General features: G+C 48.3%; 1 protein-coding gene across 5 annotated transcripts in view; it reads left to right on the top strand.

The window, feature by feature from the left end:
* The first annotated feature begins 3,130 nt into the window (after positions 1–3,130).
* Positions 3,131–18,034, top strand: part of LOC135054746 (gastrula zinc finger protein XlCGF26.1-like) — a 37,896-nt gene continuing 22,992 nt past the window's right edge. The window contains exons 1-3 of one of the 5 annotated variants that reach the window (XM_063958047.1): positions 3,131–3,363; positions 4,350–4,542; positions 17,367–17,432. In XM_063958047.1, the coding sequence (XP_063814117.1) occupies positions 17,402–17,432 (31 nt within the window). In that variant the 5' untranslated portion in view covers positions 3,131–3,363; positions 4,350–4,542; positions 17,367–17,401. Of the gene's footprint in view, positions 3,374–4,349; positions 4,543–16,223; positions 16,324–16,685; positions 16,729–17,366; positions 17,433–18,034 lie in introns of those variants that run through there. The other 4 variants (XM_063958046.1, XM_063958048.1, XM_063958049.1 and 1 more) reach the window with 4 other exon arrangements.

The raw sequence follows: 18,034 nt of genomic DNA, 5'->3' as shown, positions 1-18,034 counted from the left end.
TATACTGGCCTGAGGAATTCTGTGCTGGCTGAGATCCGCAAACACTGGCAGGCTGGAAATGGTCAGTGTAGGGTAACTTGCTGGCCCAGGGTGCCTCTGACAGCGCCGCATTGCAGTACCGCTGAGCCGTCCGGGAGCGCGGTTAATACCGCGCTCTCACCCTTAAGCCGCCCGTATCACACTGATCCCCCGCTTGTAAGGAGGGACAGTGACTAACTCGCCAACTTCAGCTCATTGAGGGGGTGGCGGCTGGCTGCTGGGGCGGGGAACGATCGATCCCCTCTGGAGCTCAGTGTCCAGTCAGCGGAGGCAGTGGCTCAAGACCCCGCAGGGCGGACACTGCTCCACCCCCTCAGTCCCTCGATGCAGGGAGGCTGTTGCCAGCAGCCTCCCTGTCAAAAAACTAACTCTAAAAAAAAAACTTTTCTAAAGAAGCTCTGTAGAGCTCCCCTAGATGTGACCGGCTCCTCCGGACACATTTTCTAAACTGAGTCTGATAGGAGGGGCATAGAGGGAGGAGCCAGCCAACACTACTAAACTCTTAAAGTGCCAATGGCTCCTGGTGGACCCGTCTATACCCCATGGTACTAATATGGACCCCAGCATCCTATAGGACATAAGAGAAAAAGTCAGATTTCTGTCAAAAAGTTAAAGCTTTCAGGGCTGCCAGAGCAGCCCTCCTGTTTAGTGACCTGCTCTGCAGGCACCAACTTCAAAAATGAGCTCGCCTCTCAGTGCCTGGAGGCGTGGTTATAGAGGAGGACCCTATACATCCTGGGACAGCTAAAGCTTTGCCTGTTGGTGCCTCTGGATCCAGATCCACTCTACACCCCCAATGTTTCCGTGTGTACCCTGCTGCAGAACGTTCCTTTACCTTTACAGAACATGAATTGTGTCACATTTATATTTGCTGTGCAGCTAGGTGTTAGATATTACTGTCAGGCATCTACTAAAGGAGATAGATGACATGTTGGACTAAATGCTGGGTGGACTAAAACCAATCAAGCTCTGTCTCTGAAGTAAGAGACCACACAGGACAGCTCATCGTTGTTGGCTCTACAATTATAATAGAAAGTAGATTGAGCCTTTTCATGAGATTATGGACTAGATGCCTGCCGTGTATTGAACATATTTTGTCTTTCAGTTCACAAACCTATAGACAGGTGGAACACTTGTGACAATGCACTACAATTTGAAGACAGGCATCCCTAAATCCCACCACCATGCATGGGCCATTCTGTCACAATGGGGGTCATTCCCATCACTCGCTGCAGTTTATCGCAGCGCAGCGATCGGGTCGGAACTGTGCATGCGCCGCAGTGCGCCGGTGCATTCCGGATGGCCAAAGGCCGTCGGTCCCTAGCGATCACCTCTGCCTGATTGACAGGCAGAGGCGGTCGCTGGGCGTGAGGGGGCGGCATGGCGGCGTTTGGCCGCCATTTTGGGGGTGAGGTCCGGCCAACGCAGGCGTGGCCAGACCGTGCGGGGGGCGGGCCACAGCGGCTGCGTGACGTCACACGCAGCCACTGTGACCAAGGGCAGCGACGATCAACTCCCGGCCAGCCGCAGGACCTGCGCTGGCGGGTTGTTACTCAACAAGTACAAAAGCATCGCCGCTTATTTTCTTATTTATTTAAATAGAGCTAAGCCTAAAATATGCAGTTGTGAGTTTCTAATTGGACACGCCATAATAATGCAGTGCTTGTTCCACTGTGACTTTACACATGACTTAACTGGCTAACTTTCATTATTCTCACGAACTACAGCCTACAGAATAAATCAAGTAGTAACTGCTGCTGGGTATCTCCAGAACGGTGAGTATCCTCTGCAGTTCTTCATTGTGCATTCGAAAATGTACTTGTTATAAGGTAAGGTTGACAGAGCATAGAACAGATGTGTCCTATGACTGTATGACACAGTAATACAATTGGAGAGGTATGAGTCTGGTCAGTGGTTGCAGGCCCTCTCACAAATTATGATCCTGGACCATGGGGCCCATGTACTCATTGTAACACACACACACACACACACACACACACACACACACACACACACACACACACACACACACACACACACACACACACACACACACACACACACTAGAACTACCCTTCTCCCAAATGCAGAGTGTCTCTCAGGGAGCACTCGCAGAGATTGGCGGAATAGTGGTCAGAGGGGAGCATCAGTCAAACACTTTCGCATTTGTTGCATGTGCTGCAGAGTGCATTCTGGGATTGGATCGCTTCTTACCAGCCACCCCTTTGTCCCTGCAACCCAAGTGTACCCTTCCTCCCACATAACCCCCTTTCTCGCCACCCTGCCACCAATCCCCTCTCCCTGCCGTCCAACCCCATTCCCCCTCCTTGTAACCCCACCCCCCTTTCCCTTCCCCCTCCTACCACCCAACCCCCTTTCCCTTCCCCCTCCCTGCAACCCCACCCCCTTTCACTCCTCCCTGTCAGCCACCTCCTTTCCCTTCCCTCTCCGCCACCCAACCGCCTTTCCCTTCCCTTCCCCCTCCTGCCACCCAACCCCATTCCCCCTCCCTGAAACCCAACTCCCTTTCCCACCCAGCCACCTCTTCTGACACAGGGTCGACAGCTATTATGTCGAAAGTGAATAGTTCGACACCAGAAACAGGTCGTTTTCTTTGTAAAGTGACCGGGAACCCCAATTAGTGCACCGTGTCCGCTCGCCATGATTCGGGCACCGTTCCCAATTGTAGTCCACGTGGATCGTAAAAGTATGAAAAAGTTAAAAAAATGAAGACTTTTTTTGTGTGTGAAAAAGTCATGTCGACCTTGTTCGTGTGGACCTATTTCTGGTGTTGACCTATTCAATGTCGACCAAAAGGATTCAACCTAATGGGTGCCGACCTAAGTGCTGTCGACCTGGAGTCCGGATCCCCACTTCCCTTCTCCCTCTGTGCCCATCAGTGTTTACATACATATCAGTGTATGACAGAATGGGCTCCAATTGATGGTAGCCTCCAAAAGTCACAGAGGAACCCCGCTGGGATAATGGGTTGGTGGGGGAGGATAATGAATATCTGCCAGAATACCGGAGCCCCCCTCCCTCCTGACTCCGCTATAACCGGCCAGCTGCCAGTGCCAGCCCTCTTGTTGTACACGGTGGAGAGGTGAAGATGGTACAAGGCAGGCCAGGAGCGGTAAGACTCGGCTGAGCGGCGCCATGGCAACCCCAAGTGGAACGCAGGACCCGGAAGTGAGCGAGGGCGCAGCCTGATGACGTAACGGCATGGAAATCACAGCAACCCGGAACATCAAGTTGTCGCAGCAGCAGCAGCAGCAGCCACACAGGGCAGAGTTACACTGTGTGCGCTGCGGAGAGGACTCTGCTGTAGGTCCATGTATGACTATGTCTTCTGTATATGCCATGAATGTTCCTTGTTATGTAGCCCTCCATGTAATTATATATCACTATTCATTGTTATAGCTATATGTTACACCTGTCATCTATAATTTCATACCCATCATTATTCCATGCTCTATACCTCTCCATGTATCTTCTCTGTATTATATACATCATTATTCCATGTTATATATTTTTCAGAAAATACTATATTTCTCTATATTAAGCCATTATTCCATGCTACATAGCTCTCCAGCTACTATTTTATATAGTGTGTGTGTGTGCGCGTGTGTGACTGTTCCATGCTACAGTATTTATTATTTATGAACAGTTTCTTATATAGCGCAGCATATTCCGTTGCGCTTTACAATTAGAACAACAATAATAGAACAAAACGGTAAAAACAGACAGACATCGAGGTAGGAAGGCCCTGCTCACAAGCTTACAATCTGTAGGGAAATAGGCATTGATACACAAGGATAGATGCTACCTATTGCATAATGGTCCACCATATTGCTAGGTTCTTAATGGGTTGTATGATATGATCACCCAGCAATGTTGGCCAAGTGTCAGGAGGGTGTGAGAGTAAAGAAAGACAAGATATGTGATGTTATATGTACTGTACAGAGAGGATGTAATTAGATAGGGAAGCACTGAAGGTTATGTGGGTGGGTCTGGAATTTGGTAGGCTTGTCTGGAGAGGTGAGTTTTCAGGGAACGTTTAAAGGTTTGGAGACTAGAGGCGAGTCTTATTGGGTGTGTGGGGGGCATTCCACAGCGTGGGTGAAGCCCGAATAAAGTCCTGTAATTTTGAGTGTGAACAAGTAATACGTGTGGATGAGAGACGCAGATCTTGTGCAGAGCGGAAAGGTCGGGTAGGGAGTTATTTTGAGATGAGTGAAGAGATGTATGTTGGTGCAGTTTGGTTAATGGCCTTGTATGTAAGTAAAAGTATTTTATATTTAATACGGTAGAATACCGGTAACCAATGGAGGGACTGACAGAGCGGATCTGCAGACGATGAACGTCTAGCAAGGAAGATTAGCCTCGCAGCTGCATTCAAACTGGATTGTAGTGGTGAGAGCCACCGGTCAGGAGACTATTACAGTAATCAATGCGGGAGATAATGAGAGCATGGATTAGAATTTTAGCAGTGTCTTGTGTAAGGTATGGTCTTATTTTGGATATGTTTTTTAGATGAATGTAACATGATCTTGAAACAGATTGAATGTGGGGAACAAAGGACAGTTCAGAGTCAAGAATGACACCTAGGCAGCGAGCTTGTGGGGTAGGGATGATTGCTGAGTAATCAACAGTGATCGAGATATCAGGCTGGTAACTACTGTTGGTCGGTGGAAATATAATTAATTCTGTTATGGAAATATTAAGTTTGAGGTGACGAGATGTCATCCAAGATGAAATGGCAGAAAGGCATTCAGTGACACGGCCCAATACAGATGGTGACAAAACTGGGGAGGATAGGTAGATTTGAGTATCATCCGCATACAGATGGTACTGAAATCCGAAAGAGTTGATTAGTTTGCCAAGAGATGTGGTATAGATTGAGAAAAGCAGAGGACCTAAGACTGAGCCTTGTGGTACTCCAACTGGGTGTATATTGCTTTCCATATATTTTATCTCTCCCTTATAGTATATATTATTATTATTATTATTGCATGGCTTACATCTCTCGGTATAATATATCTATCTAGATATATAATCTGTATAGACCATTTCTCTGACGTCCTAGTGGATGCTGGGAACTCCGTAAGGACCATGGGGAATAGACGGGCTCCGCAGGAGACTGGGCACTCTAAAGAAAAGATTAGGTACTATCTGGTGTGCACTGGCTTCTCCCTCTATGCCCCTCCTCCAGACCTCAGTTAGAATCTGTGCCCGGCCAGAGCTGGGTGCTCCTAGTGGGCTCTCCTGAGCTTACTAGTAAAGAAAGTATTTATTAGGTTTTTATATTTTCAGTGAGCTTCTGCTGGCAACAGACTCACTGCTACGTGGGACTAAGGGGAGAGAAGCAAACCTACCTGCTTGCAGCTAGCTTGTGCTTCTTAGGCTACTGGACACCATTAGCTCCAGAGGGTTCGAACACAGGCACCTGTCCTCGATCGTCCGTTCCCGGAGCCGCGCCGCCGTCCCCCTCGCAGAGCCAGAAGAACAGAAGCTTGAAGACGACGAAATCGGCGGCTGAAGACTCCTGTCTTCATTAAGGTAGCGCACAGCACCGCAGCTGTGCGCCATTGCTCCCAGCACACTTACACACTCCGGTCACTGTAGGGTGCAGGGCGCTGGGGGGGGCGCCCTGGGCTGCAATTGAAGTACCTTTTGGCATAAAAATACATATATACAGTCTGGCACTGTATATATGTAAAACCCCCCGCCATTTTTTCACACAGAAAGCGGGACAGAAGCCCGCCACTGAGGGGGCGGGGCCTTCTTCCTCAGCACACCAGCGCCATTTTCTCTTCACAGCTCCGCTGGAAGCAGCTCCCCAGGCTCTCCCCTGCAGTATCCAGGTACAAGACAGGTTAAAAAGAGAGGGGGGGCACATAAATTTAGGCGCAAATAAGACATATAAAGCAGCTATTGGGTAAATCACTTATTATCAGTGAGAATCCCTGTGTTATATAGCGCTGTGGTGTGTGCTGGCATACTCTCTCTCTCTGTCTCCCCAAAGGACTTTGTGGGGTCCTGTCCTCAGTCTGAGCATTCCCTGTGTGTGTGCGGTGTGTCTGTACGGCTGTGTCGACATGTTTGATGAGGAAGGTTACGTGGAGGCGGAGCAAGGGCAGATAAGTGTGGTGTCGCCCCCGTCGGGGCCGACACCTGATTGGATGGATATGTGGAAGGTCTTAAATGACAATGTAAACTCCTTACATAAAAGGTTTGATGACGCTGCAGCCTTGGGACAGCCGGGGTCTCAGCCCGCGCCTGCCCAGGCGACTCAGAAACCGTCAGGGGCTCATAAACGCCCTCTATCTCAGATGTTGACACATATGTCGACACGGAGTCCGACTCCAGTGTCGACGATGATGAGGCACATTTACAGTCTAAAATGACCAAGGCCATCCGATACATGATTATTGCAATGAAAGATGTATTACACATTTCTGAGATTAACCCTGTTAATACCAAGAGGGTTTATATGTTTGGGGAGAAAAAGCAGCCAGTGACTTTTCCCCCATCTGATGAATTGTGTGAAGAAGCGTGGAGTTCCCCTGATAAGAAATTAGTGATTTCTAAGAGGTTACTGATGGCGTACCCTTTCCCGCCAACGGACAGGTTACGTTGGGAAACATCCCCTAGGGTGGACAAGGCACTGACACGCTTATCTAAAAAGGTGGCCCTGCCGTCTCAGGATACGGCCGCCCTAAAGGAGCCTGCGGATAGAAAGCAGGAAGCTATCCTGAAGTCAGTGTATACACACTCTGGTACTCTACTGAGACCTGCTATTGCTTCAGCCTGGATGTGTAGTGCTGTAGCAGCGTGGACAGATACTCTGTTAGACGACATAGATTCCCTCGACAGAGATACTGTTTTGCTAACCCTGGGCCATATCAAAGACGTTGTCTTAAATATGCGGGATGCTCAGAGGGACATTTGCCTGCTGGGCTCTAGAATTAATGCTATGTCCATTTCTGCCAGGAGGGTCTTATGGACTCGGCAATGGACAGGAGATGCTGATTCTAAAAAACACATGGAGGTTTTGCCTTATAAGGGTGAGGAATTGTTTGGGGACGGTCTGTCGGACCTCGTGTCTACAGCGACAGCTGGAAAGTCGACTTTCTTGCCTCAGGTTTCCTCACAGCCTAAGAAAGCACCGTATTATCAAATGCAGTCCTTTCGTTCCCAAAAAGGCAAGAGGGTCAGGGTGCATCCTTTCTTGCCAGAGGCAGGGGTAGAGGTAAGAAGCTGCACCATGCAGCCAGTTCCCAGGAACAAAAGTCCTCCCCTGCTTCCACTAAGTCCACCGCATGACGTTGGGGCTCCACAGGCGGAGCCAGGTGCGGTGGGGGCGCGTCTCCGAAACTTCAGCAACCAGTGGGTTCGCTCACAGGTGGATCTCTGGGCTATACAAATTGTATCTCAGGGATACAAGCTGGAATTCGAAGCGACTCCCCCCCGCCGTTACCTCAAATCAGCCTTGCCAGCTTCCCCCATGGAAAGGGAGGTAGTACTGGCGGCAATTCACAAGCTGTACTTCCAGCAAGTGATTGTCAGGGTCCCCCTCCTTCAACAGGGAAGGGGTTACTATTCCACAATGTTTGAACACTTATATAAAGAAATTCAAGTTCAAAATGGAATCGCTCAGAGCGGTTATTGCAAGCCTGGAAGAGGGGGTTTTTATGGTGTCGCTGGACATCAAAGATGCTTACTTGCATGTCCCCATTTACCCACCTCACCAGGAGTACCTCAGGTTTGTGGTACAGGACTGTCATTACCAGTTCCAGACGTTGCCGTTTGGCCTGTCCACGGCACCGAGAATATTTACCAAGGTAATGGCCGAAATGATGATACTCCTTCGGTAGAAGGGAGTTATAATTATCCCGTACTTGGACGATCTCCTCATAAAGGCGAGGTCCAGGGAGCAGTTGTTGATCAGCGTAGCACTCTCTCAGGAAGTGTTGCAACAGCACAGCTGGATTCTGAATGTTCCAAAGTCGCAGCTGATTCCTACGACGCGTCTGCTTTTCCTGGGCATGATTCTGGACACAGAACAGAAGAAGGTGTTTCTCCCGGTGGAGAAGGTCCAGGACTTAGCATCTCTGGTCAGGGACCTCCTGCAACCAAAACAGGTATCGGTGCATCACTGCACGCGAGTCCTGGGAAAGATGGTGGCTTCATACGAAGCCATTCCCTTCGGCAGGTTCCATGCAAGGATCTTTCAGTGGGATCTGTTGGACAAGTGGTCCGGATCGCATCTTCAGATGCATCGGCTGATCACCCTGTCCCCAAGGGCCAAGGTGTCTCTTCTGTGGTGGCTGCAGAGTGCTCACCTTCTCGAGGGCCGCAGGTTCGGCATACAGGACTGGGTCCTGGTGACCACGGATGCAAGCCTCCGAGGGTGGGGGGCAGTCACTCAGGGAAGAAACTTCCAAGGGCTGTGGTCAAGTCTGGAGACTTCTCTACACATAAATATACTGGAACTAAGGGCCATTTACAACGCCCTGAGTCAAGCAGAGCCCCTGCTTCGAAACCGGCCAGTACTGATTCAGTCAGACAACATCACGGCGGTCGCCCATGTAAACCGCCAGGGCGGCACAAGAAGCAGGATGGCAATGGCGGAAGCCACAAAGATTCTTCGGTGGGCGGAGAATCACGTGCAAGCACTGTCAGCAGTTTTCATTCCGGGAGTGGACAACTGGGAAGCAGACTTCCTCAGCAGACACGACCTCCACCCGGGAGAGTGGGGACTTCATCAAGAAGTCTTCACACAGATCGCAAAGCGATGGGAACTGCCACAGGTGGACATGATGGCGTCCCGCCTCGACAAAAAGCTAAAAAGATATTGCGCCAGGTCAAGGGACCCTCAGGCGATAGCTGTGGACGCCCTAGTGACACCGTGGGTGTACCAGTCGGTATATGTGTTTCCTCCTCTTCCTCTCATACCCAAGGTACTGAGAATAGTAAGAAAGAGAGGAATAAGAACAATATTCATTGTTCCGGATTGGCCAAGAAGGACTTGGTACCCGGAACTGCAAGAAATGCGCACAGAGGACCCATGGCCTCTGCCTTTCAGACAGGACCTGCTGCAACAAGGGCCCTGTCTGTTCCAAGACTTACCGCGGCTGCGTTTGATGGCATGGCGGTTGAACGCCGGATCCTAGCTGAAAAAGGCATTCCGGATGAAGTTATTCCTACGCTGATAAAGGCTAGGAAAGACGTGACAGCAAAGCATTATCACCGTATATGGCGAAAATATGTTGCTTGGTGTGAGGCCAGGAAGGCCCCTACAGAGGAATTCCAGCTGGGTCGATTCCTGCACTTCCTACAGTCAGGGGTGACTATGGGCCTAAAATTGGGGTCCATAAAGGTCCAGATTTCGGCCCTATCCATTTTCTTTCAAAAAGAACTGGCTTCACTGCCTGAGGTTCAGACGTTTGTTAAGGGAGTGCTGCATATTCAGCCCCCTTTTGTGCCACCAGTGGCACCCTGGGATCTTAACGTTGTGTTGGATTTCCTGAAATCCCACTGGTTTGAGCCACTTAGGACCGTGGAACTAAAGTATCTCACGTGGAAAGTGGTCATGCTGTTGGCCTTAGCATCGGCTAGGCGTGTGTCGGAATTGGCGGCTTTGTCATGTAAAAGCCCATATCTGATCTTCCATATGGACAGGGCAGAATTGAGGACTCGTCCCCAATTTCTCCCAAAGGTGGTATCATCGTTTCATTTGAACCAACCTATTGTGGTGCCTGCGGCTACTCGGGTCTTGGAGGACTCCAAGTTACTGGACGTAGTCAGGGCTTTGAAAATATATGTTTCCAGAACGGCTGGAGTCAGGAAGACTGACTTGCTGTTTATCCTGCATGCACCCAACAAGCTGGGTGCTCCTGCTTCAAAGCAAACTATTGCGCGCTGGATCTGTAGCACGATTCAGCTAGCTCATTCTGCGGCTGGATTGCCGCATCCAAAATCAGTAAAAGCCCATTCCACAAGGAAGGTGGGCTCTTCTTGGGCGGCTGCCCGAGGGGTCTCGGCATTACAACTTTGCCGAGCTGTTACTTGGTCGGGTTCAAACATTTTTGCAACAATCTACAAGTTTGATACTCTGGCTGAGGAGGACCTTGTGTTTGCCCATTCGGTGCTGCAGAGTCATCCGCACTCTCCCGCCCGTTTGGGAGCTTTGGTATAATCCCCATGGTCCTTACGGAGTTCCCAGCATCCACTAGGACGTCAGAGAAAATAAGAATTTACTCACCGGTAATTCTATTTCTCGTAGTCCGTAGTGGATGCTGGGCGCCCGTCCCAAGTGCGGACTTTCTGCAATACGTGTATATAGTTATTGCTTAAAATAAGAATTTACTTACCGATAATTCTATTTCTCGTAGTCCGTAGTGGATGCTGGGGACTCCGTCAGGACCATGGGGAATAGCGGCTCCGCAGGAGACAGGGCACAAAAATAAAGCTTTAGGATCAGGTGGTGTGCACTGGCTCCTCCCCCTAAGACCCTCCTCCAAGCCTCAGTTAGGATACTGTGCCCGGACGAGCGTACACAATAAGGAAGGATCTTGAATCCCGGGTAAGACTCATACCAGCCACACCAATCACACCGTACAAATTGTGATCTGAACCCAGTTAACAGTATGACAAAACGTAGGAGCCTCTGAACAGACGGCTCACAACAATAACAACCCGATTTTTTTGTAACAATAACTATGTACAAGTATTGCAGACAATCCGCACTTGGGATGGGCGCCCAGCATCCACTACGGACTATGAGAAATAGAATTATCGGTAAGTAAATTCTTATTTTCTCTAACGTCCTAAGTGGATGCTGGGGACTCCGTCAGGACCATGGGGATTATACCAAAGCTCCCAAACGGGCGGGAGAGTGCGGATGACCCTGCAGCACCGAATGAGAGACTCCATGTCCTCCTCAGCCAGGGTATCAAATTTGTAGAATTTAGCAAACGTGTTTGCCCCTGACCAAGTAAATGCTCAGCAAAGTTGTAAAGCCGAGACCCCTCAGGCAGTCGCCCAAGATGAGCCCACTTCCTTGTGGAATGGGCTTTTTCTGATTTTGTCTGTGGCAAGCCTGCCACAGAATGAGCAAGCTGAATTGTACTACAAATCCAGCGAGCAATCGTCTGTCTAGAAGCAGGAGCACCCATCTTGTTGGGTGCATACAGGCTAAACAGCGAGTCAGATTTTCTGACTCCAGTCGTCCTGGAAACATATACCTTCAGGGCCCTGACAACGTCAAGTAACTTGGAGTCCTCCAAGTCCCTAGTAGCCGCAGGTACCACAATAGGTTGGTTCATGTGAAAAACAGAAAACACCTTAAGGAGAAATTGAGGACGAGTCCTCAATTCTGCCCTGTCAGAATGAAAAATTAAGTAAGGGCTTTTATATGATAAAGCCGCCCATTCTGACACACGCCTGGCTGAAGCCAGGGCTAATAGAATCTTCACCTTCCATGTGAAATATTTTAAGTCCACAGTGGTGAGTGGATCAAACCAATGTGACTTTAGGAAACTCAAAACAACATTGAGATCCCAAGGTGCCACTGGGGGCACAAAAGGAGGCTGTATATGCAGTACCCCTTTTACAAATGTCTGAACTTCAGGCACTGAAGCCAGTTCTTTCTGGAATAAATTTGACAGGGTCGAAATTTGAACCTTAATGGACCCTAATTTTAGGCCCATAGACAGTCCTGTTTTCAGGAAATGTAGGAAACGACCCAGTTGGAATTCCTCTGTAGGGACCTTCTTGGCCTCACACCACGCAACATATTTTCGCCAATTGCAGTGAAAATGTTTTGCGGTTACATCCTTCCTGGCTTCGACCAGGGTAGGGATGACTTCATCTGGAATGCCCTTTCAGGATCCGGCGTTCAACTGCCATGCCGTCAAACGCAGCCGCGGTAAGTCTTGGAACAGACAAGGCCCCTGCTGGAGCAGGTCCTTTCTCAAAGGTAGAGGCCATGGTTCTTCCGTGAGAATCTCTTGAAATTCCGGGTACCAAGTCCTTCTTGACCCATCCGGAACCACGAGTATCGTTCTAACTCATCTCCCTGATTCTCAGTACTTTTGGTATGAGATGCATAGGAGGGAACACATACCATGACTGGTACACCCACAGTGTTACCAGAGCGTCCACCGCTATTGCCTGAGGGTCCCTTGACCTGGCGCAATATCTGTCTAGTTTTTTGTTCAGGCGGGACGCCATCATGTCCACCTTTGGTTTTTCCCAACGGTTTACAATCATGTGGAAGACTTCCTGCTGAAGTCCCCACTCTCCCGGGTGGAGGTTATGCTGAGGAAGTCTGCTTCCCAGTTTTCCACTCCCGGAATAAACACTGCTGAGAGTGTTATCACATGATTTTTCGCCCAGCGAAGAATCCTTGCAGTTTCTGCCATTTCCCTCCTGCTTCTTGTGCCGCCCTGTTTTCGTGGGCGACTGCCGTGATGTTGTCCCACTGGATCAATACCGGCTGACCTTGAAGCAGTGGTCTTGCTAAGCTTAGAGCCTTGTAAATTGGCCTTAGCTCCAGTATATTTATGTGGAGAGAAGTCTCCAGACTTGATCACACTCCCTGGAAATTTTTTCCTTGTGTGACTGCTCCCCAGCCACTCAGGCTGGCATCCGTGGTCACCAGGACCCAGTCCTGAATGCCGAATCTGCGGCCCTTTCATAGATGAGCACTCTGCAGCCACCGCAGAAGAAACACCCTTGTCCTTGGAGACAGGGTTATCCGCTGATGCATCTGAAGATGCGATCCGGACCATTTTCCCAGCAGATCCCACTGAAAGGTTTTTGCGTGAAATCTACCGAATGGGATCGCTTTGTAAGAAACCACCATTTTTCACAGGACCCTTTGTGCAATGATGCACTGATACTTTTCCTGGTTTTAGGAGGTTCCTGACTAGCTCGGATAACTCCCTGGCTTTCTTCTCCGGGAGACAACATCCTTTTCTGGACTGTGTCCAGAATCATCCCTAGGAACATTAGACGTGTTGTCGGAAAAAGCTGCGATTTTGGAATATTTAGAATCCACTCGTGCTGTCGTAGACTACTTGAGATAGTGCTACTCCGACCGCCAACTGTTCTCTGGACCTTGCCCTTATCAGGAAAGCGTCCATATTTCTTTTAGGAAGAATCATCATTTCGGCCATTACCTTGGTAAAGACCCGGGGTGCCGTGGACAATCCAAACGGCAGCGTCTGAACTGATAGTGACAGTTCTGTACCACGAACCTGAGATACCCTTGGTGAGAAAGGCAAAATTTGGACTTGTATGTAAGCGTCCCTGATATCCAGTGACACCATATCGTCCTGGTTCGCTATCACTGCTCTGAGTGACTCCATCTTGATTTGAACCCTTGTATGTAATTGTTCAAATCTTTTAGATCTCACCGAGCCGTTTGGCTTCAGTACCACAATATAGTGTGGAATAATACCCCTTCCCTTGTTGTAGGAGGGGTACTTTGATTATCACGTGCTGGGAATACAGCCTGTGAATTTTTTTCCAATACTGCCTCCCTGTCGGAGGGAGACGTTGGTAAAGCAGACTTCAGGAACTTGTGAGGGGAAGACGTCTCGAATTTCCAATGTACACCTGGGATACTACGTGTAGGATCCAGGAGTCCACTTGCGAGTGAGCCCACTGCGTGCTGAAACTCTTGAGATGACCTCCCACCGCACCTGAGTCCGCTTGTATGGCCCCAGCGTCATGCTGCGGACTTGGCAGAAGCTGTGGAGGACTTCTGTTCCTGGGAATGAGCTGCCTGCTGCAGTCTTCTTCTCTTTCCTCTAACCCTGGGCAGATATGACTGGCCTTTTGCCCGCCTGCCTTTATGGGTACGAAAGGACTGAGACTGAAAAGACTGTGTCCTTTTCTGCTGAGATGTGACTTGGGGTAACAAAAGTGGATTTTCCAGCTGTTGCCATGGCCACCAGGTCCGATGGACCGCCCCTTTATACGGCAATACTTCCATGTGCCGTCTGGAATCTGCATCACCTGACCACTGTCGTGTCTATAAACAGCGTCTGGCAGATATGGACATCACATCTACTCTTGATGCCAGAATGCAAATATCCCTCTGCGCATCTCGCATATATAGAAATGCATCCTTAAAATGCTCTATAGTCAATAAAATATTGTTCCTGTCAAGGGTATCAATATTTTCAGTCAGGAAATCCGACCAAGCCCCCCCAGCGCTGCACATCCAGGCTGAGGCGATTGCTGGTCGTAGTATAACACCAGTATGTGTGTATATACTTCTTAGGATATTTTTCAGCTTCTTATCAGCTGGCTCCTTGAGGGCGGCCGTATCTGGAGACGGTAACGCCACTTGTTTTTATAAGCGTGTGAGCGCCTTATCCACCCTAAGGTGTGTTTCCCAACTCGCCCTCACTTCTGGCGGGAAAAGGTATACCTCCAATAATTTTCCATCGGAGGAAACCCACGTATCATCACACACTTTAATTTATCTGATTCAGGAAAAACTACAAGTAGATTATTCCCACCCTACATAATACCCTTATTTGTGGTACTTGTAGTATCAGAAATATGTAACACCTCCTTCATTGCCCTTAACATGTAACGTGTGGCCCTAAAGGAAAATACGTTTGTTTCTTCACCGTCGACACTGAAGTCAGTGTCCGTGTCTGTGTCTGTGTCGACCAACTGAGGTAAATGGGCGTTTTTACAAGCCCCTGACGGTGTCTGAGACGCCTGGACAGGTACTAATTTGTTTGCCGGCCGTCTCATGTCGTCACCCGACCTTGCATCGTGTTGACATTATCACGTAATTCCTAAATAAGCCATCCATTCCGGTGTCGACTCCCTAGAGAGTGACATCCCCATACAGGCAATTTGCTCCGCCTCCTCACCAACATCGTCCTCCTACATGTCGACACACACGTACCGACACACAGCACACACACAGGGAATGCTCTGATAGAGGACAGGACCCCACTAGCCCTTTGGGGAGACAGAGGGAGAGTTTGCCAGCACACACCAAAAACGCTATAATTATACAGGGACAACCCCTTATACAAGTGTTTTCCCTTATAGCATTTTCACATATGTAATCATATCGCCAAATAAGTGCCCCCCCTCTCTGTTTTAACCCTGTTTCTGTAGTGCAGTGCAGGGGAGAGCCTGGGAGCCTTCCTCTCAGCAGAGCTGAGCAGGAAAATGGCGCCGTGTGCTGAGGAGAATAGGCCCCGCCCCCTAAAACGGCGGGCTCTTCTCCCGGAGTTTGTGAGATCTGGCAGGGGTTAAATACATCCATATAGCCTCAAGGGCTATATGTGATGTATTTTAGCCATAAAAAAGGTATAATACATTGCTGCCCAGAGCGCCCCCCCCAGCGCCCTGCACCCTCAGTGACCGCTGGTATGAAGTGTGCTGACAACAATGGCGCACAGCTGCAGTGCTGTGCGCTACCTTATGAAGACTGAAAGTCTTCTGCCGCCTGTTTCTGGACCTCTGGACCTCTTCAACTTCGGCATCTGCAAGGGGGGTCGGCGGCGCGGCTCCGGGACGAACCCCAGGGTGAGACCTGTGTTCCGACTCCCTCTGGAGCTAATGGTGTCCAGTAGCCTAAGAATCCAATCCATCCTGCACGCAGGTGAGTTGAAATTCTCTCCCCTAAGTCCCTCGATGCAGTGAGCCTGTTGCCAGCAGGACTCACTGAAAATAAAAAACCTAAAAAACTTTTTCTAAGCAGCTCTTTAGGAGAGCCACCTAGATTGCACCCTGCTCGGACGGGCACAAAAACCTAACTGAGGCTTGGAGGAGGGTCATAGGGGGAGGAGCCAGTGCACACCACCTGATCCTAAAGCTTTATTTTTGTGCCCTGTCTCCTGCGGAGCCGCTATTCCCCATGGTCCTGACGGAGTCCCCAGCATCCACTTAGGACGTTAGAGAAATAAGGGATATTGTTATGAGCCATCCGTTGAGTGAGGCTCAGTTGTTGTTCATACTGTTAACTGGGTATAGTTATCACAAGTTATACGGTGTGATTGGTGTGGCTGGTATGAGTCTCACCCTGGATTCAAATTTCCTTTCCTTGTAATGTCAGCTCGTCCGGGCACAGTTTCCCTAACTGAGGTCTGGAGGAGGGGCATAGAGGGAGGAGCCAGTGCACACCAGATAGTACCTAATCTTTTCTTTAGAGTGCCCAGTCTCCTGCGGAGCCCGTCTATTCCCCATGGTCCTTACGGAGTTCCCAGCATCCACTACGGACTACGAGAAATAGAATTACCGGTGAGTAAATTCTTATTTTTTGTCCATATGTTACCTTAGTCCATGTTTTATACATCATATATCTTGCATCTATATTATTTATCATTAGTCCATGTTCTATACCTCTCCTCTATATTATATATCATTATACCATGTTACACATATCTCCTCTGTATTATTTATCAATATACTGTACCATGTAATATAGCTTTCATTATTCCATCTACATATTATCTAATTACTAAAGTTACTATTCCATCTTCTATATATTTCTATTGTTACTAATCTGAGTTATAGATTTTGTAAACTTTTTTATTTTTTTTATTTTTTTACTCACGGTATCTTCTTTCATCAACCAAGTGGTGGATTATATGATTATGGCACTTTATGCAGGTCATCCTTGTTGGCACTGTACATCTCAGTAAGGTCAGATTAAAAGATGCTTTTATTTTTATGTGCCTTTGTGAAGTTTTGACACATAACAATGTTCTAATTGTTTAATCTCTGTCTACTAGGCCACTATACTAATCAGCCATAGGTAATTGGGCCTAGGACTTTGAGTTGTTCTGTTATCGGAGTACATCCTGTGTGTGGAGCATGAAGAGCTGAGCTTATTCACCCTAAATCGTTTTCTAGTTGTTACAATATGACCAGGTCCAAAATGGTTCCTCATCAAACTAACATCAGAACATAACCTCTAGCTGTACAATGTTATATTGGGTGTTGGTATTATAGTTGGAGCACTGTACATGATTTTGTTATAAGTAGCCGGCGCGAGCTATCCCTTGAATCCGGAACACCTATGATTTTCACATGTTCCGTGGCTGGCTAAATTCCAGTTTGCATTTCACCCGGTTTTATTCAGCTATAGAACCTGTATAAATCATAGGTGTCCCGGATTAAAGGGATATTATGGCAAGGTTATAAGTGAATCTTCCAACAATACTGAATTCTCACACAGCTACATAATAGAATATATTACGGAGTTGCTATATGTTTAAGCAGTAATATAAAATGTTTTGGTTTTTTTTGGATCATGCTGTCACATTTTTTTCTCTATGCAGGAAGAAGACTCCTTCGTACAACACATGACGTGACGATGAAGAATGACCAGACCCTTGGATCAGTGGGTAATGATGTATATTGCAAATATTATCCCCATCTGAATACCTTCTGAAATTGGTGTTAGAACACAATAGCAGCTTCAAACATGAGGAATCCAATTAGCTGTGAGGTTTGCTAAGCAGGGAATAGCTCCAGATTTCACGCCCAGAGCTATTCAATAAAACAGCCTTGTCCCCGCAAGTTGAACCCCTGAGGGGGTGCCTTTTATTGGAGACTTTACCTTGCAGCTTCGGGAACACCTCTGTGGCTTAATGCGTGGGAAATCCCCGCTGATTAAATCGGTCGTCGCGGGTAATTCGAATTAGATTCTGAGGATTAATATGAAGGTCCAGGGCGTGAGGGACATAGTTTTCCAATAGTGGTATTCAAAATGGCCAAACATCCACGGATAATAACAGCACACCAGCACAGGCTCCTTTTACTGTGCATCCTCATGGGGGTGTGAGGTGAAAGAAGCATTGTTTCGCCTGCGATGCCACATTATATAGAAAGTAAACAGCTGAATTATTTGTCAGGGATGGGCGGATAATCCCTGCCTCAGTATTTTTCTTTTTTTTGCTCACAGAATCCACAAATGACATGTCTATATTTTAGTTTTTCGCACGTG

The sequence above is a fragment of the Pseudophryne corroboree genome, chromosome 3, assembly GCF_028390025.1.
Source record: "Pseudophryne corroboree isolate aPseCor3 chromosome 3, aPseCor3.hap2, whole genome shotgun sequence".
Lineage (NCBI taxonomy): Eukaryota > Metazoa > Chordata > Amphibia > Anura > Myobatrachidae > Pseudophryne > Pseudophryne corroboree.
Note: the sequence above shows the minus strand (reverse complement) of the source record. Positions and strands in the feature narration are given on the sequence as shown.